The 20583-nt window shown below is 50.8% G+C and overlaps 2 protein-coding genes across 5 annotated transcripts; one reads left to right on the top strand and one right to left on the bottom strand.

The window, feature by feature from the left end:
• The first annotated feature begins 87 nt into the window (after positions 1 to 87).
• LOC118516505 lies at positions 88 to 5112 on the top strand. The gene is made up of 2 exons (XM_036062438.1): positions 88 to 1060; positions 1884 to 5112. Exons 1-2 carry the CDS (start codon positions 223 to 225, stop codon positions 3119 to 3121), a joined length of 2076 nt encoding a protein of 691 aa, XP_035918331.1. The 5' UTR covers positions 88 to 222; the 3' UTR covers positions 3122 to 5112.
• On the bottom strand, positions 4363 to 18310 carry LOC118516453. Of its 4 annotated transcripts, none has more exons than XM_036062361.1 (4): positions 18162 to 18310; positions 12180 to 16449; positions 11867 to 12108; positions 4363 to 8706 (listed from the first exon to the last, which is right to left on the bottom strand). In XM_036062361.1, exons 2-4 carry the CDS (start codon positions 16344 to 16346, stop codon positions 6804 to 6806), a joined length of 6312 nt encoding a protein of 2103 aa, XP_035918254.1. In that variant the 5' UTR covers positions 16347 to 16449; positions 18162 to 18310; the 3' UTR covers positions 4363 to 6803. The 4 variants fall into 4 exon arrangements, with proteins under 4 accessions (XP_035918254.1, XP_035918246.1, XP_035918263.1 ...); XM_036062353.1 differs by having other exon boundaries at positions 18035 to 18276; XM_036062370.1 differs by lacking the exon at positions 18162 to 18310 and adding an exon at positions 17716 to 17839.
• Between the last annotated feature and the right edge of the window lie 2273 nt (positions 18311 to 20583).

Below are 20583 nucleotides of genomic sequence, written 5' to 3'. Positions count from 1 at the left end.
GATTAATGCACGTTCCTGTCCCGTAGTTGGCCCGTTAACGAGTATTTATTTTCTGCATACATTTGATCGTAAATAGGGCGGTGCTAGTGGATTGTGGTAGTTTGTCACCGTTTGGGGTTGTTGTTTGACGGTTAATGTTTGCTTCCGACCGAACCTAACGATTGGGACAACATTTAACACTTTGCTTACCCGCTCCAGTCATGTGGTGGACTCGTGCCAGCAATGCTTCCCGGGCGGTATTGCTGGATCTGTGCAATGATGGTTGGGATGCTTATGGATATCCACCTCGGTAGTGGCATTTCCTACACGTTACTAGAAACCATCCCGAACAATCAAGTGCAGAACGCGAACGTGCAGCTAACCGATCACATCGCAACTATCTTTGCTACCATCAACCATATCGATATCGTAACCGGAATGGATGATCGCGATGCGGTGCTCTGGCCCGTGCCGGAACAACGTACTGTGCGCTGGCTCGATACACCGCCAAGGACGCTCTGCAGTGTCGCACCTATCAACCGGGACGATTCCCACTGTGCTGATGAGCATGATGATGCAGAAAGACGCAGTGAATACTTCACCCACTATCGCCGGCATTGGACCGAGAACAGTCACGGAGGTTACTTAATCTATGATAAAGTGTCCGAAATAAGCAAGTACGTGTGTCTGTTCGATTCCACCGGAACGTATTTGATGGTGGACGACCCGCTGCACACCACGCCATCGATTGAGCGAGACCAGATGCTACAAACACTGCAACACATCTGGACGACGCGTGGCACCTTTCGGGTGTATCTGTGGGTCCAGGAGACGCTGTACGGGTACGATCCGTTTAAACCGACGGTGGCTTCCGCGTATGGGGCACTGGTTGAGGTTGGTGCCGGGAACACACCGCCGACGGTGCCACCGAACAATTTTGCCGGATATCCGGTGCGTGTGGAGGTGTTTCGCTCGGTGTACAGCAATCCCGTGCCTAGCAATTCCAGCTCCGGTTCCGTAGCCTACACTGGAGCGGATGTGACGGCACGCGATGTCTTTTGTCAGGTGTTAAACGCTACCGGTAAGAGGATGCAGCTCTGCAATTCCTTCCTATCGTCCACCCGCTTATCCCTTCTGCCCAGCATGGTTTCATGGCTAGACGCTACCCAGCCTGTCGTATCTTAATGTCTCTGATGCTTGATCTGTTAAACGGACTTCAAAGCTGCGTTCGAGCTACTTGCCTCATTCGCTTCGGTTTTGGATAAGCTTAGGTTGCGGTAGTGCCACAGAGCCAAGGGTTGACGGTCTGGATGATTCCTCAGGGTAGCGTCTTAAGTCCTTTATCGGAATGCATCAGGTCGCTGCTCCCTCCTGAAAGGGATGTCTGTTGTATGCTGATGACGATGTTAAGTCCTCGACTCATGACTTCCTTTGCCTTCGGCCGCTCTCACAATAAGGACCCCTCTCTGGTAAAGGACGTTGGTAGGAGGCTCGATTATAAACTGTCTGTCGAGCCACAATATCAACTCGAGTCCTCGAATGGTGTCTGAGGTCCGCGATCCACTGTGCTCCGAGTGCGTTGTATTGCTGCTGGGTTCGTCCTATTTTGGACTACGCCAGCGTCGTTCGGTCCCCAGCAGGTGTCGCACAAAAATCTAGGCATCAAGCTCTTGCTAAACGACTCCAGTGAGCTGCTTCTCCCTCTATTCTCGGTGCGTTGTCAGTTGCTGGGAGTTGGTCGCCATGATCGTTATTGTCAGGCGCCCCTACCCTCCTGGTAGCCATTCCCATTTATGTCCCAATCCTACCGCTTGCGCGTTCGCCCTCCTCTTCTCATCCCGTTGCGATAATAATAAAACTTACATCACCTGATAAACCTTTCGCTTTTCGCTCCGTCTCCACAGTGGTTCAAGTACCCGCGGACAAGGAGCTGTTCGGTGACCGTCTACCGAACGGGAGCTTTTCCGGTGCGCTCGGGCGGCTCGTACGGCGCGAAGTTGACATCGTGTTTACCGGGTTCTTCATCAAGGATTACAGTACGCGCGAAATCGAGTTCACCGCCGGCCTGTACTCGGACGCGGTGTGCTGCCTGGTAAAGAAGGCAAGCCGCATCCCGGAAGCGTTGCTGCCGCTGTACATTTTCCCCGCCGATATCTGGTCGTTGCTGTGCGTGCTCGGGCTGTGCTGTGGCTGCGTGTGGTGCCTGCTGCGATGGTCCGTGCGGCAACTGCAGCCGGCCAGTTTGTGGTCCCGCCGCCATCGGCTTGCAGTACTGTTTAATCTCTCACGCACCGTACGGTCCGCTGGCACGGTGCGCCAAACGCTGCAGCTGTACATAGACACGTTCATCCTGCTGGTAAGCGCCCCGTACCGACGGTTTACACGCTCCGGTGTGGAACGCTTGTTTCTGACCGGCCTGCTGCTGGTCAGTCTCGTCTTTGTGTCGCTGTACCAGTCCGGGCTGGCGGCCGTGTTTGTCAACCCGGTGTACTATCCCGATATCGGTACGCTGCAGCAGCTGGACGAAACCGGCCTGGCGATACCGGTCAAGTATCGCGGTTTCATCGACGACGTGTTTGCGGTTAACTACAGCCGGCTGATGGATTCGCTCCGCGCCCGGATGCACCATCTGCCGGTGAAGGAATCGATGCTGGCACGGGTTGCCCGGCTCGGCAACATTGCCACCGTGACGCGCAAAACGACGCTCGCGCTAGACAATGCGATCTACATGACGACGCGCCAGCTGCACATGATACCGGAGTGCCCGCGGATGTACAATCTCGCGTACGTGATGCCCCATCGGTCGGTGTTCGGGGAACAGTTTAACAAGGTATTGCTGCGGATGGTTGGCGGCGGGCTGGTTGACCACTGGATCGACGAGGCACGGTACGGGTGGACGCTCAAGGATTGGCGGGTGGTGCAGGGTATGATGGAGTCTAGCTTCAAGGTGCTCACCGTCCAGGATATGCAGTTTGCGTTTTACGTGCTGGCGATTGGGCTCGCCGTTAGTGCCGGTGCGATCGGTGCCGAGCTGATGCACTTCCGGCGTACCCGCAGGCCGGTTGCCGGGGAGGATATGGTGAAGAAACGTTTGCCGGTAATGGTAGAACGTTTCCGAGGTGCTATCCGAAAAAAGGCTTGAAGGGTGTTTTAGACAGTCAACTATACCTAGCAAAATTGTTTCGAGGATTGTATCAAGATTTTGGTTCCTTCGAGCCAAGAGATCCCGTGGACGAACCCGTGCTTTAGTCCGCTGTCAGAATCCAGCTCCAAGTTTATGGTCCAGACTCTTCAACTAGTAATCCACAAGGCTTCTTCTCCGTCTCACTTCTTCTTTCTTGGACTGCTCCTATGAAGCACGTCTTAAAGACACATGGCTTGGTGTCCAAACCGTTTCCAGGAGACAAGGTTAATGGCTGCCACGGCCTTCACCCCCCGGTTGCATCCGATCTCCCTCATGTCTGACTTCAATTGATCCAGCTAACGAGCTCGCACCTTCCTGGTAGGGCATGGGTCCGGCTTCTTCATCACCTGCCCCAACCAGCGTATCCACTTCCAGCTTTGGCAACTTAGTCCAGGACTCTCTTGCATAGTCCAGGGCATAGTCCAGGACTCGTGCCCGTATCAGCGCGCGGTATATGGAGCATTTCGTACGTTGCAGAAGGACCTTCGAAATCTCTGGAGTCCTTGGAGCCCGTAGTAGGCACGATTCCCTTTCGGATTCTTCGGACAAGACTTTATCACCGCAAAGGTAGAGACCGGTACATTCGGCCATACAAATCCCAAGTTCCCTTCATCGATGAGACTCTTTGGATAAAGAGGTCTCCAAGTACACGAGGCCCCATTTGGATTACTAGCTTTCTTGGTAGATCTCGCAAACGCTCACTTCCAACTCACAAGCAAAAAAAACGCTCTTTTCATGTTCCATTCATTCGTTTACTAATTCCTTCGAGCCCTCGTCTCGTGTTTTTCCCCCCACAGCAAGAATAACATAAACCGTCACTCCCAATACCCCGGTAGAGGAGGCTTATCGATAGTATAGAAAAAAAAGGTGTTCGCTTCCTGCGGAGTAGTCGTTGAGAACCACGCACAAGAAAAGGGGGAATTTATATAATTGAAGCACTCCTTACACTAATCAAACTATCTTATCTAAACACGTGCGGCTTACGGTACGGCCTCGTCGTTTAGAATTTTCCCCGCTATTTATTTGAATAATCTGTCCGCGGGTTTTTTACTGTATTTCTGTTTCTTACTTGAGCCTTGCCTCATTGGTTTATTCTATTATACAGCGTGCTGCCCGATGGTTGGCCCCTTCACTGATGAGCCACCCTATCGTAACGTGTTACGCATTCCTCATTTCGATCGTTGGCCGACTCTAGCTTATGTAAGTGCTTATAGTTAATTATTCGTTAAACATTACTGGGAGTACTTGCGGGGAGGGTGTCTAGATTAGTCTCTGGTTACGACGCACGATACAGCCATACACGTTGAGAGGATGCCTGCCTGTTTCGTTTGAGGAGTTACGTATACCTGTTTCTGTATCAATGATATGATATGACCTCCCCCGCAACCGTTTTTGCTTATATTTTGTTAAAAATTTTATATTAATGGCTTTTTTTTTGCTGCGTGTAACAAATGTGCAGTGCAATTAAATTTTTTTACACCGTTGGGACATTCACTAGTGAGGTTAAGCGTTCTTTAAAAAAAATCAGGTAAGGTAAGGGAAGGTAATGTGAGCAAAACAAAAGGTTGGCCTGCTTTATATGTTAAAAACAATTTTAATCTTCTAAAAATATAATGCCTTTCTATACCTAGAGCCTTTCTCTGGCTTACTAGCCTTATTGCAACGGGTCCAGATGGGATTTGAAGTCCGGTCCTGCCGCTGTTGCCCCAAACGAACTTTTACAATGCGTAATGAAACTTGAAATTGCGGATGTTCGTGCTTCAATTCTTCAACTTCGATACCTGTTGAGCATGTGTCAAGTCCACAGGCATGCATCCAAGACCGATGTTCAGTCCCCAGACATGAGGCCAAGACCGAAAACGGGCATGCTGATGTTAAAGACGAAACGATTAAATCATTCTTCCCCAAACTAAATCTTCTGCAACAAATAAAGCTAGCCCAACACTCTATTATCGCTTCTTCATTAAGGTCAATCATGATAAAACATAACACGCTCGATTAACAGGCTGTTAATATCTAGTGTTGGGTAGCTCTTTTTAGAAGAGGAGAGGGTGACTGCTCACTAACATGTGAGAGGTGAGGCCTCGCCGAAGCTCCGCACTCACTGAGGGCGAAGAGGCCCAACACTAGTAGTGAGCTCGAGAGCCAGTTCGCCTCAATAATATGAGGGCTCTGAGCGCGTTCTTCGATTTAAAAAAGGTAGCTCCTCACTCTCAGGATCCGGAATCGGATCTGAAATTGGATCCGGAATCGGATCCGGAATCGCATTCTTCGACCTCACGAGGTAGCTCTACGCACTCTTCAGCATCATCCCGCTCTACGACCTCTTCGCCCTCAGTGAGTGCGTAGCTACCGGGAGGATTCACCTCCCGCCTGCTAGTGAGCAGTTGCCCTCTCCTCTATTAAAAACAGCTACTTGTGACCCAACACTAGCTATATCCTACCTGCAATATAAATCACACATTAAACTGTTCACTTAGCTGTACACCAATTTTGCAACAACGAAAAAAAAAAAATAAACAAACAACTTTTCATATCAAGAAGAAAATTTCAAACTGTATTCTCAACGACAAAGAAAAGGGTGCCTAATAACGGGGATACGGAGATAGGAAATATTACAAAGCCGGGACACACAATTGGGAGCAAGGTAAGTTACAAAGTTACCAAACTATACGGTTTAATTGCTACGATCGATGGGACACTTCTACACGACGAATTATGCATTATCTATCAACGCATAACAGAGACATTAAAGCACACCAGAAGTCGAGCGGGACGGGGTCCGGTGGTCGAGGTGACAGCGGCACCGGTCTTCACACGGGCAGGGGCCGAGGTTCAAATCGCCATCCAGACCGTCTCCCCCCCCGTACGCGAGGCTCTGTGACTACTTTACTACGGGTAAAACTTCGTCACAGAATGCCAGAAATTGGCAGGCCGAGACCTCTCGAAGAAGAAGAACGTCAGTCAGCGTTGGAAGACCTCCCGTGAGAGGGGGGCGGCTACAGGCCAAAGCTGCCCAGGAAAAAGGGTTACAAGGAAATTCGGTATCGTTCGACACAAAGGAACAACAGGTGGCTCGAATGCAACACTCAGAAAACATCATTTTTGGTAGTTTTGCCGTCTCGCGCCATTTTAATATTTTTCCGAAAAAAAAAAGAGTTATCAAATTGAAAGTGTGCTGTAAAACGAACTACACTCATGTGGTTTGTAATGCAATTTGTTACATTAAAAGAAAGACGATCTGCTCGTGCTAAGGAAAAGCAATTCAACTAGCTCTCTGTTATACACTTAATACAAAGAAAAATTGTACGGTTTGTGGATAATAAATTATATAACTGCAGCTCAAAATCCCAATAGTATGTAAGTTATGTAAAAAAAAAACGAACAAAAGCTCCTATACAAATCGCGATGCTTTGTCGGATGCGTGGGCAAAATCCGATACTGCGCATTCCCCCCGGTCAACTAGGTTGATTCGGTCGGAAAAAAAATGGGATAAAAAATTATTCAAAAAAGGAAGTAAGTAAATGTAGAAATTGCATTACTTAAACTTAAACGTTCGTCCTACCGGGACCGGGCCCAGCAAGACACACTTGCTACGCGTGTGTATCAAACCACGGTTTGTCGGCCGGTTCGCTTCAACCTAACCTTCCGCCGTGAGCGGATCGCGGGCATGATGAATCCGGACGTGCTTGTTGTGGTTCGTCTTCGTGGCGGACGTTTTGCCGCAGATGTTGCACGCGAACGGTCGCTCCCCGGTGTGGATACGCTTGTGCTCCGTCAGGTAGTACTTCCGGTGAAACTGCCGACCGCACACATCGCACCGATGGCCCTTATCCAGCTCGTGCTCCCGCGTGTGCCGTATCCAGTTGTACTTCCGGATGAACTGACTGCCGCAGTGATTGCACGTGTACGGCCGTATCGATCGGTGCGCATTGACGTGCGTCACAAAGTCCGACTCGCGCACGAACGCACTCGGACAGTACGTGCACTGGAACGGTTTCATCGTCGGATTGGCGTGCGTCCATTTGTGCTGCTTCAGGTTCCAGTTCGTGGTGAAGCGCTTGTTGCAGATGCCGCACGCGTACGCCATCCGCTCCTTCGTGTGCGTTTCCATGTGCCGGCGCATGCTGGTCTTCGTGTACGGCTGCTGACAGATGCTGCACGGTTCCGTTTTGTTCTCCAGCTTGGCGTACTTATCCGTGTGCGAGAGGCGTATGTGGCGCGTCAAGCTGTTCCGGTGGATAAACTTCTCCCGACAGTACGGGCACGATTTGGGCTTCTTCTCGTGCGTTTCCTTGTGCCATTCCATCTTTGCCTGGGTGTGAAACACCTCGCCGCACAGCGAACACACGTAGTCCTCCTTCGCGACCGTCCGGTTCAGATGGTACCGTTTGCGATGCTGCGCCAGGTTGGAGAAGCGTTTGAATGTACGATTGCACAGCTTGCACTTGATCGGCGCGTGCCCGGTGTGCACCCGCATATGCTCGATCAGCTTCTGCTTGATCACGAACTGCTTGCCACAGCTGCGGCACTGATGCTCCTTGATGCCGAGATGCCGCTTGATGTGTAGCGAGAAGTTGCGCCACTGCTTGAAGTGCCGCCCGCAGGCGAAACACTCCACCGGATGCTCGAGCAAATGCTCGTTGAACAGATTGAACCGATCGAACTTCTGGTTGCAGGTGCTGCACACGTAGGTGCGGTTACGGGCGGCGGCGATCGTACACGCTGCTGCTGGCAGCATCCCATCGCCGGTGGCTACCTGCACCTGGGCTACCACCAGCTGCTCCGGTTGCTGCATCTTCTCGCCGGTGCTCGGCCCCGGGCCACCACCACCGGAGCTGTGGCTGCTGCCGGGCATCAGCAGGCGACTACTCTTTAACATCGCCTCACTTTTACGCTGAATTTCCTGCTTCATCCAATCGTAGTTCATTACAACCGGTACCGGTTGCTTCTTGAACATCTGCTGCTGCTGCTGCTGCTGTTGCTGCCTGCCCGCCTCACTGCCATCCTCACCCAGCGGCAGTTGCTCCTGATTTGGATGGGATGCTGCCAGCGACAACAGCTCACTCGCATGCTCCCGCTGCTGATGCAACCGACGCTGCTTAATCGTGTCAAACACTTTCGGGCAGAGCGTACAGCGGAAGGTACGGGCCACACCGCTCCCGGAAGGTTTGGGCCTGCTGGACAGACCGGAGTCATCCGTCGGCATTAGCGGCAGGGCGGAACTTACACCGAAGTACGACGTCGTACCGACCGGATCATCGTACTTCGTTTCGCACGATTGCTGCGGGAGGTGGTGCGTGCTGCTCACCACCTCATCGTACGCACCGGGTGGTTCGTGCAGGCGTGCGACCATCATATCGGCGAACGGCATTTTTGGGATAGCGTTCTTCAGGCGGCGTGCCTCCACTGCCTCGTCCACCTCGTCACTGTCCTCATCGTCCTGGGGCGGTTCCATCTTGCCCGCCATCATCCCACCACCGAACGGCAGATGGTCCGCTCCATGCTGCTGCAGTTGTTGATGTGACGAGGACGAAAATTGACTTCATGTGTGCACGTGTAACAGGGAGAGAGAAAATACGATTTTAAGTCGCTATTAGCTAGAGATAGTGTGTCTTGTATAAAGCTATTTTCCACATGGTATGATGAATAAAACCTTCCGACCTAAGGTGACCTGCTGTCGGAATAAGGATGGGGATCTGGGTCAGTTACTCCCTACAAGAACTCCCTAATACTACAAGATCGACTTGCCCAATTCGTTGAAGAGATAGTTGGAAACTAGCAGAGGGGATTCCGAAACGGAAAATCAACCACTGACCAGAGATTTTCTTACTTACTTATCAGGCGCTACAACCGCTTTGCGGTCTTGGCCTGCTGCAACAATCCTCGATACCGCTCACGGTTAAGCGCATTCGTCTGCCAATCCATTATCCCGGCCGTTCTGGCGGACGCAGCAACGCCATCACTCACCATCTCAATTTGGGCCAACCACGCCTCCTCTGTCCGAAAGGACTTTAAGGGCTGGATCGTCCGGTGTCATTCTCATGACGTGACCAGCCTACCGAAGCCTTACGAGTGTCGATGGTGAGATCATCGTACAGCTCGTAGAGCTCGTCATTGTAGCAGCTCTCCTCCATTTTGAGGGGGCCAAACATCCTTCTGAACATCTTCCTCTCGAACGCGGCTAAGAGGGCATCGTCAGTTTTGGACAGAGTCCATGTCTCAGAGGCGTATGTGAGTACTGGGACTATAAATGTTCTGTACAGTCCCAGCTTCGTCCGTCGCGACAGGTATTTAGAGTGGAGAAGTTTCTTCAGGCTGTAGTATGACCGGTTTGGCAGCCAGCACCCTGGCCTCGTAACTCGACATCAAAGTTGTTGTTGGTGTTGACTTTTGACCCCAGATAGGTGAAGTTTTGGACAACTAGAAGCAGGGGTTCGTCTCGTTAATCTTCAACCCGTGGTTCTGTGCCGCACGCTCGATACTTTGATAAGCTTCTGCTACATAGGAGAGCCTCAAACCAATGATGTCTACGTCATCAGCGTGTGCCAGGATCTGGATTGACTTATAGAAGATGGTCCCCGAAGTTTCAATCTCCGAGTCACGGATGGTCCTCTTTCTAGCGCCAGGTTGAAAACGAGACAGGCAAGTCCATCTCCCTGGCGCACAGGCCCTTGGTGGTATCAAAGGGCCCTGAGGATTTTCCATCCACCTTCACCTGTCATATTGATGTTCGCCATTGTCATTCCTACTAACCTGATAAGCTTGGCTGGGATTCCAAAAGAGCCTCGGCCAGAGATCTTCAGGATTCGACAAATCTTGGAGAAGATGGTGAAGCAGCAGCTCCACTTCTACCATCTCTTCATTTGATTTTAAAGCCGCATATGACAGCGTAGTCTGGGGCTAAAGCTATACAACGCATTGAGCTCTTTTGGAATCCCGGCCAAGCTTACCAGGCTTGAAAGGAATGACAATGACCATCAATATGACAGGTGAAGGTGGATGGAAAACTCTCAGGACCCTTTGCTCCCAACAAGGGCCTCTGCGCCAGGGAGATGAGCTTGCCTGTCTTCTTTTCAATCTAGCGCCAGGGAGATGGACCATCCGTGACTCGGAGGTGGAAACTTCGGGGACCATCTTCTATAAGTCAATCCAGATCCTGGCATACGCTGATGACATAGACATCATTGGTTTGAGGCTCTCCTATGTAGCTGAAGCATATGCAAGGATCGAGCGTGCGGCACAGAACCTCGGGTTGGAGATTAACGCAGGTTAGCGGCCCTTCTAACAAACACTGATCTACGTAGGGGTGATGTACAGATAGGTGACCGCACCTTCGAAGTCGTCCAAACCTATCTGGGGTGATGTTGAGTTACGCCCGAGAGCCGAGACCTCTCGGGGTTGTAGTGCCAAGGGAGAAGATTCTTCTTCTTCGGTGACACTACACAACCTCGAAAGGTCTCGGCCTGCCATTTCTGGCTTTACTGTGACTTGATTTTACCCGTAGCAAGGTAGTGAAGCCCTACACGTACGGGGAGACGGTCTGGATGGGATTTGAACCCCGGTCCTGCCGTGTGATGACCGGCGCCATTATCGCCTCGGCCACCGGACCGCCCCAAGGGAGAAGATATTCGCTTATGCTTATGCTGGCTGCCTGCTCATTGCGGTGTTCCCGGTAATGAAAAGGCAGACTCCATGGTATCCTTGGCTAAAGGAGGTGCTTCCGAAGGAGACGTTTTTGAGTGGTCGATTCCCCATCACGAGTTTCTCCTTACCCCACAAAAGCTTTTCATGGCCCCCTCTTGCAGGGCCAGTGGGATGCGGATGTATTCAATCTCACCACAGGTATCTCTGCGTCCCTGGTTTCACGGGCTCCCGGTGGATCGTGCGTTTATTCGCATGATGTCTAGACAAGGTTTGTAGCTGTAGCAAGCCCACATCCTCTCTATCTATCTCTCTCTAACGGGTTACTATCACCCGTTCGGGTATCAGGAAGATCCTCTGCCGTGCCGATCCGCGGTCAGAAGGACTACGAATACGGGCGGATCCTGTTCGGCTTCCCATTACATCCCAGTCGCATTTTTGGCCCTCAAAGCAGGTGTCAAAGCAGTACTCAAGAGATCCTGAGGTCGCTATTGGTGGCCATGCTGCCGGCGGAGTGTGTGTGTGTGTCTAATACTACCTGTTGAAACGCGGTTGAATTCTTTAGAAATCTTTAATGCAGAAAGAGATCAAAAAATTAGTACACTTGTTCGTCGTTTCAACTTCGTTTCCCGACTGCCCTCCTGATTCCGCCGTCGGGTAGGCGCGACCTTCCTTTTTCCGATCTTGCTTGTTTCTTCTTTCTCGTGTTCCTTTGCTTTCCAACTGACAGATCGTTGAGAGCCCTATAACGTTTCCAACCACTACGATAGCTCAATTAAGCTGGTGTGGTTTTCCAACCCAGACATTCTGCAAGCATTCATCGAGGGAGTTCGACGTAGAGGACGATGTCATGAAGTTCCCGCAGCGCAAACCCACAAAGAAGGCTGCCTGCCGTCCCGGAACCACGTCCCGACAACCCGACGACGTTCCCGAATCCCGCACAACCAACAGAACATGTTTACCACCCTACCGAGTTCACCTTGGAGAAGGTAAAGTCTCCCACCCGAATAGTATATACGGCCTCTGGCCGTCACTTATTGCGACAAAAAAGGTACTTACAAGGCAACGCGCGAAGTCATGTATTGGTTGCTGACCGTCGTTCCGTGTGGATTGTTACCGCCACCATGCTGTTGCTGCTGCTGCTGCTGCTGCTGTTGCTGCTGCTGCTGCTGCTGATGATAAAAATGATCCGTTACGGCAAAGATGCCCTGGTTGCGGCTGCTCAGATTCCAACACTCCTGTGCGGTCGACAAATCGTACGAGCTCGGATAGATAGGCACATTCTCCCCGACCGCGTACATCTAAATCAAGTTGGATGGGGGGATTAATATTTGAAACATAAAGAGGGGGATGGGTGGGTGGTGCGTATTACCCGATGGTTCCACGACGTAACGTCCATATCGCCGTTGCTTTCCTGTTCGGAAATTTCACCCTTTGCCGGCATCTTCTCGTCGGTGCGTATGTTGAGACTCTCGGTCGATGGCGCACGTTCCATGCTGGTGGACGCCATCGATGAACCCGAGGGCAGTAGGGACCGCGTTCCGCCGTGGCTCGTCCCACTACCTTCCCCACCGTCTTTGCCCAGCCCTGCACTGTGATTGCTGTTGCTGCTGGTGCTGCTGCTGCTGGTGTTGCTGGCCGTGTCGTTGGTGCTCAGCCCATCGAGGCTCGTTTTCGGTACCGTGCTAAGGTCCAGAAACGAGGAGGTGGTAGTGTCCTGCTCATCGTGCTCGTCAGCGTACGATGGTTCAGTTTTTTCCAGCTTTAGTCCGACGGGCGGTTCCTGCAACGAGGACACCGGCATCGGCTCATCGACGGCCGCGGTGGCCGGACTGTTGAAGCAATGTCTCAAACACCCGCCACTACTATCCTCGGTGTGGTCGGTCGTATAGACCGAACCGGTTTCAAACCGATGGCACGAGGAGGATGACGATGACGATGAGGACGATGTGCCCGGTTCGAGAAAATCTTTCTCACACGCTCTTTTCAACGGGTCCGCCTTTTTACGCTCATCGGGCTCCGATTTTCTACTGGCCGAACTGGAACGTCCGTTTGTCTGGAACGGTTCGGCGTTCGTGACACGAATCTTAGGCCGTGATGGTACGCCAATGTGCACAATGTTGCGCGTGGAAGGTCCAGCTTCCAGCATATCCTTCTCGTCATCCGTCGTGATCGTACCGGAATGAAAACGTTTCATTACCAAGCTTGCCGGCAAACCGGTAGTATGCGGCGTTTCCGGCTCATGGTGCATTTGCGCTTCTGCGGAGTTTGTTTCGTTGTCGATGGTGGCGGCTTTCTGTTCCGGCCGGTCCAAATGATCTTTTACGTCCAGCTCAGCACCGATCGGTTCGACCGCTACTTCCGTTACGCTTACGGCTGCATTTCGATCGGTAGCATCCCGCGGTACTTGATTCATCCTCGTCAGCACCATTAGCAACCGGCGACGGGACGGTTGCTCACCGGACGGTGACTGTGTTTGGTGATGAGGAGCTTGCTGGTGGCGTACGGGCTCTACCTCGAACACATCATCATACTCCTCCTCCTCCTCCTCCTCGTCCTCCTCGCTGTCCAACCGTTCCTCTTGCTCGCCGTCCGCTGCTGCATGCACTATTTCATCGCATGCTTCCTTTAGATCATCTTCCGTCTCTATCATCTCATCATCATCCAAGCCTCTCGCATCATCGTCCTCCAGCGCATCATCATCACCACCTTCACCCTGTAACGCTGTACCATGGTTTCCATCCTCCTCTTTAAGCTCCGCCTGCTCCTTCTCCATCGCCCGGAAGTGGTCGGCGTGTTGCGGGATCACACCACCCTCGGGACTTCTTCCGGCGGGCGTTAGTTTATGCTCGTTCGTGGGCTGTTTCCGACTGGCAAACTCGGCCGTACCGATCGTGCCGTTCGCTTTCTTAGGCAGTGGATGGTAGATCGTTTCGCCCGTTTCGCTTACGTACGAAATGTTGTACGCCCCGACATCGATCTCGGCCGTAGGATGCGACACCTTTCGGCCGGCGTTGGCGTTGGAAGTAGTAGCAGCAGCAGCAGCACCAGTGTTGGGCGTTACGAACGTATAGGACGTACGGCCAGCGAGCACCACGTTCGGCTTGTTTAACGGCTTGGGCGTAACGTCTGCCGGCGCAGCGCTATCTGTGGTGCGGGCAAATTCTTGCTTGATGGGAGTCATCAGTAACGGTTGCTGGCTAATCAGCTCACGGTCTGGGTAAGCGTGAGCGGGTCCACCGTTAATGTCAGTCTTTTGAATAACGGCCGTTATGCCGTTGAACGAGGTGGAGGAAAATGGTTCCATCGCGTTCGCTTGCTGCTGTTGGGCTGCGTTCGTGCATACCACCTCCGCCAAGGTGGACAGCGCCGCTGTCGAAGACGTCGAACCCACCGCCGTCTCATCCTGAGCGCCATCCCCACCATCTACCGTCGGGCATTGGGTGCCGGGAAAGGTGCCCCCCTCTGCAGCGGACCTTTTAGGTTTGATCGCTAGCTTTTTTGGTGGCCGGAAGCGTTGCTGCTTCTGCTTCGCTGCATAATCACGACCAGCTAACGCGGCTGACGCACAGCTGGCCGGCTTTCCCAGCTCCTCTTCGGTCGGTGCAGCATTGCTGGGCGCACCGGTCGACCCTTCCGGTGTGCATTCCAGCTTAATGCCTTGCCAGGCGCGAACTATTTGCGTTGAGGATGATGATGACGCACCGGCGGGCGCAATCGTTACGGTGGTTGGTGTGCAGTTACCTGCCACCCGAAATACTAAACGTTTGATTTGCGATTTCGGTTCCTGCTGTATGGGCGATGGAGCGCACGGTACTGGCTGCGGAGTCTTCCGGATAACGCTGGTGACCATCGCGCTGCTGGTACTGTTGCCGTTGGTACTGGAACATTCGGTAGTTGCAGCCGTTGATGCTGTCGTCCTCTCTGCTGCCGGTAGTACTTCATTCGGCGCTTCACCATCGCCAGCAAAACGCTTGACCTCCGGTGCATCCACCCACTGTTCGGGTACGTCTTCACCGGTATAGTTATCATCGTCCTGCCAACCATCACTATAATCCATCTCGTGATCATAATCACAAGTCTCTATCTCCTCCATACCGTCCTGGTTCACTTCCATGTGGCTGGGTGCATTGGTCGGCTGTGGCTGCTCCGTCGTGGTGGGTTCCGCTTTGGTTGGCGTTATCGCTAGCAAGGACCGGCCGGATCCACCGCTAGCCGCAAACGCGGATGGTCGCCTTTCGGTGGTGGGTGGAATCAGCGTCGTCTTGTCGCCAACGATCGACATCTGACCGGCATTCAGCTGCAATATGATTTCCTGTATGTCCTTAAGCTTACTTTGCACCTTGACGTTGCTGATTACCTTCACAACGTTCGCCTTCGATGGGGTCGAAACGCTGGTCTTGGGCGTGGTGGCTGTAGTTGTCGTCACGAATGTTACTGGAACGCTGGTTGATTGTTGCTCGGACAAAGTGGTGGAGGAACTGATGCTGCTGCTAGCGGCGATGGCCGCTGTTGCCACAATTTTAGAAGCAATTGTTGTTGCCACAGGCGCACTGTAGACGGGTTTCGGTGTTGAGGCGGACAGTGGTGGGTTTGCTGCTACCGTTACTGCCGTCTCGTCGACGGTACGGTCGGGCACGGCCTGTTGGACCGTTGGATACTGTTTAAAAGCGGAATTGGATGTTTCCGAATGGAGCTTGGGAAATAGTTGCAACGGTTGGCCGACGACACCGACACCACCGACGGTTGGTTTCGGTGTCACATTCAGCTGGACCGTGGGTTGTTGCTGCTGTGCTGGTGTTATCTGCGTATTGGTAGCAATCGTAGAGGATATGGCCCGACTGTATGGTGGCGGTGGCCCGGAATAAAGCTCGTTTGTGTAGCGGGGATAGACGGTGGTGGACGGCACAGCAGCGGTTCCTATCGCACGAGACGAACCTGCTTCACTGCCACCCGGTGGTTCGACGTAATCGTCCGACGCCGGACCGATGGTAGACAGCTCACCTTGCACCGTCCCGATAGTAGCGCCGGACGCTGTGGTATGCGACGCAGCTCCTGCCGTTAGCGCGGACAAGCCTGACACAGCCGCGACGGGCTGCACGAGTTCGCGCTTGATCAGCGTTACGTTGTTAAGGTGAAAGCTGGGAATACCGTGCGCATCGATCGCTTTTACCACCGCAAACTGCGACGGTTGACTCACCGACGCTTGCACCGCATTGCCCGGTGATGCCAGTATCGCGTTGTCCACGTACACCGGTTGCGCGTCGTAGATACCGAGCGAGGTTGTCCTTTCGCTTGTCCGGAGCGTGAGTGTGCTGCTGGTGGTGGCCGTACTGATGGTGGACGTGCTGCCTTCCACCGGTACGACCTCATCCCCGCCCGCCTCCTCCAGCGTGTTAGGATAGTAGGCTAAAGCGTCGTGCTTTACGATGTTGACCAACGCCTTTATCACATTTTCTTTAGGATGCGTGTCTAAATGCTCGGCCAGGGTCATGCCCGACCGAAGGAACAGCGTGCAGACGGGACATTCGATCGCCATTTTGGCAGGCGAAAATGGTCTTGGTTCCCGCGCTATCCGCACACACACACACACACGTCCTGCTTACTACTTAATTTATTCTTCGCCGGGTGCGGTTACGGTGCTAAAACGAGAACAAAGAAAAAAGTTTAAATTAAATTCATTGTACGTTTGAATTTTCACAACGTATTTTATAGATGTTCTACAGCGTAGTCGCCATTGTTTTGTTTTGGCCTGAAGCAGTTTTAGTTCCGCTAACAATATCGGCATAACGAACGGATAAATGCGAAATAATTGATATGTGTATGCCAGTGCACCGATTGCTTTGGTTCTATTTTTCCTCCAATGGAATTTTGCTGAGTGGACAAACACCGGAGAGTTGGTTGAAAATGAGCAGCAGCGTATTAATCAGCACCTTCTTCGAGTTGGAAAGTATGCGATCTAACCGAACTTAAATGCGATTGAGCACGAGCGGCACTTTACTCTCGCGTAATATCTTTTAAACGTTGGAAATAGAATGACCCTGCTGGAGGGGTAAAACTGTACCTAGCAACATCTAATCTAAAGCGTTTAGGCGCATACGTACAGTTGCGTCTCCTGCGTTCGTTTTTTTTTTCTTCCTTACCGAATACGATCCTAGATTCTAGGTAAACGGCAACGATCAATACTCAGCAATAGTACGATACGCATACAGCAGCTTCTCACTGCCCGAGACTGTAGCCTCACACATCTCCTCTGCACTTACTGCGGTGTACAGACCAGCACCAATTGGACGTTGCAGATTGGAAAATGGAACGATTGGTGTGGTTTGTGTTTCTTTTTGTTTCGCTCCTGCCTTAATTTTCCTTCGACGAATAATATGCTCGAAACCGTGGGGCTACGCACACACATCTTCACACGGGGTCGAGACTTAAACTCGTTGACTATTCTTTCGGGTTTCGGGTGCTAAGATGCGTTTGCGTGGAAGCTCTGCCTGTGGCCACATTAGGGAACGCAATGGGGGGTTTTTTTTTCGGGGGCAAGCGTTTGACAGTTGCCCAACCAGGGAGGCAAAGGTTGATACCGGCGGGATTGATTGTGCTGCTGCAGTTCCCTTTTTTCTTCTTCCCTTCCGTTCGAAAGGGTCGCGCTGGAACCCGGAGCTTACTACCATACAGAGGAGGTTTACTTCATGTATGGGACGGCACTATTGTTTTTGGACGTGGTACAAAGGCAGCCATCTTTTCGCTGTGGAAAGAGAAGAGACCTTGGCACGGGAGAATACATTTTCCTACCAGTTTTGGTTTCCCCCTTTTTTGTTTGATTTCCCTACTCTTGCTGCTTCCTAATATGCTTACAAAGCGCACACGCAATTCTCTATGCCTCCAAATAGTTAATATAATATTTTTACCATCGATATGGCCTCCGAACGAATCTGACTAAAAGGCAAGATAGCCATCATGGCCGTGTATGTATTGACTTTTTAAATTATCCCACACACCCCTACGATGTGATGCCCTCTCTTTCCTGTCCGCAGCGAAACAGCGGTCGCGCATTCTCATGAATTCGTTCCCGCTCTCTCTCCATCTCATTCCCTCCTGCTACACTGCTTATATCACTCACAACAGATACGCACTCGCTAGCACTCTTGCTCTGTCGTGCAGTTTCCATCTCGTTCCCGCACACGCAAACCACACATACGCCATTGGTTTGAAGGTGCAAAAGCTTACCCAAAATCGATTCGAAAATCATTCTGACGTAGGCATGGCGAGATGGAATTTTTTTTCACCCATGCATCGCTGCGTCACGAGTGCAGGAGGTGATAATTTGCTAACGCAACTTAATAACGCTATTCACCTGCAGCCACCACACCACGGACGAGACCTAAAATTTACTACTAATCTATGCGTTTTCACTGCAAAACTCTCACTGACTGGTATGGCATAGGTGTAAACTCACTATCGCTCCACACCACGAGCAGAAGGGCAACGCACGCACACACCCACATACACGTACAGTTCCAAACACATTCCGTTCGATCGTTTACGAGCCTGGGTCGAAGGGCTTGTCTGGGCCAGGGGTCGGTAGACTGTGTCCCAGAGTTTTTTTTCTTGCTTTAAATCAAGGTATATGGATATAGAAGGTAGAGTTGTTTAGAGCAAATTGACATTTCTCGACCTGACATAACAGTTCCGAGGTGATCGAGGGGAAGGGTATTGAAAAGAGTGATGGCAGTGTCGGAGGAGGTGCCGGTGGTGGTATCGCTTGCGATTTTTTGACGAAAAATGCAACCAAATATCGTCAATCGTCTGTGGGACAACATTTGATATGCGAAGATGACCCATAAATTAGCGAAATTGCTCAAGGGATTGAGAATCGAGGCTGTTTGTTCATGTTTGTTGCCCCATACCATATGTTTTTGTAAACAAACTCTGACATAACTCGACTAAAATGTCGCCCTGTCAAATCGATAAAAATCCACCTTCTAAATACATACACCTTGCTTTAAATACATTTTTATTCTAACGTTTGCTGCCAGGAAAGGCATTTTTTTTACACTTCTATAAAAGTGTTTAGTAGCATTTCGATTTTTCCCACATGCTGTTTTTGAATACAATGGAAAACCTATTTGACCGTTACTTTAGCATAAACTTTTATTTAAAATTAAACGCATCTTATATGAGCACGGCGGGAGAAGAAATACAAATTAAAAATTAAAAAAATAATAAATTTTCAATCTGCTGTGCCTAAAGTTTCCAGTTTTTTTTTTCATTCATTTGAAAATATTTTCGCCTAGGTTGCACGCAATTTCATCTGTAAACCTCAACTCATCCGTATAAACACGAACATGCGTGTGTTTTGTTGTTGTTGTTGTAATGATGTCAAATAACCGTTTGTTTTTGAAGATTGTAAACAAACTCAGTTAAATTCATTTCGAACGCTCGTACAGATAAAGATAAATTAACTATCTTATGTCGAGAAGAGGAGTTTTTCTTGGATTGTTTTTGATTTGTGATTCGCTACACAAGCTTTGCTTAAAACTAGATCTACAAAGAGAAGGAACATGAAGGAAGCGATCGGGAAAATGGAAAGAAATCGCTGATTGAAGATGCCTTCTTAAGCAGCAATAAATCGTAGTTGTGCGATCGAGCGACGAGTTTCCGGGTAACCGGGTAATACAAGAGGAATTTCCAACACAATCGATATGGATCCAAATTAATGAACAGGACTCCAGTATCAATCTGAGCCAATGAGCAGAATAGTAATTTGATGCACATGGGTTAGTTAAAGTCCCAGGCCCCGCCGAAAAGAGGCCTTGAGAAGATAATACGACCAAGAATCGTCAAGAGGTAACACCGCAGTCAAGCCACACGCCAAGGTAAGCGTATTCTATAGGAAATCAGATAATATTACAGAATTACGGAAACGTGTAAACAAAAATAATGTTACTTATTTTTGGTACAAAATGAAAGGAAATTGTAATTTTACCGAACCTGATTCCGATTTTGGTTGGTATCGTACAGTACAATACAATCCCCGCCTCATGAAGAGGGCGAGCCATCTTCAGCAGCGAAGTGACTGAAAATTTGGTTCTACAAAACAGAGCTCCGATGTCGGTAGCGGCGTATAAGGCCAGAAATATAACCCAGAAGGGGTACCACACCATTTTTATCCACACAAAAGTCCATTGCAGAATAAACAAAAACTCATCAAGCAGCTCGGATACACACGGGCAGTCTGATGTGCAGTTTGCCTGTGACGTGTTAATGCGTTTTGCATAATTTAAGGCGTATTTCATGCAGAGTCGCGCGAGCTTTGAGCGCGAGCTTTTAGAACGAATGGAAGCTTATTTTTCGATTAGAATTAAGCGCATATTTAAAAAGAGAAAACCGTTAAACTGGATACTATACATTAAATTGTAAAGTTTTTAATACCGCAAAGGTTTCCATCACCACCTTCCGACGCGGTCCACGTGCACAGGTCAATCTAGAGTAGCTCCAGAGTTTTATCTCACCAGTAGCTTCAAGTAGCTACAGGGGGAAAAAAACGAGACACACCGCAGCCCGACCAACCCCAACCCGATATCGTTGACCGGGTGCGGGCAAACGTTTCGCTAATTAAATGATAAGCAGTGCGGCAGGATGAGCATAGACTGGGAATGCCATGCGAACGCCGCCCGGTGTCCCGTGATGTGCTCGAGACGTCACCAGCGTCCTGCTTATCGTGCACCAATCTTTATCCTTCACGGAGGCCGCGTGATGCGCGGTATCTCTGTTAT

This window comes from Anopheles stephensi, chromosome X (assembly GCF_013141755.1).
Source record: "Anopheles stephensi strain Indian chromosome X, UCI_ANSTEP_V1.0, whole genome shotgun sequence".
NCBI classification, from domain to species: Eukaryota; Metazoa; Arthropoda; class Insecta; order Diptera; family Culicidae; genus Anopheles; species Anopheles stephensi.
Note: the sequence above shows the minus strand (reverse complement) of the source record. Positions and strands in the feature narration are given on the sequence as shown.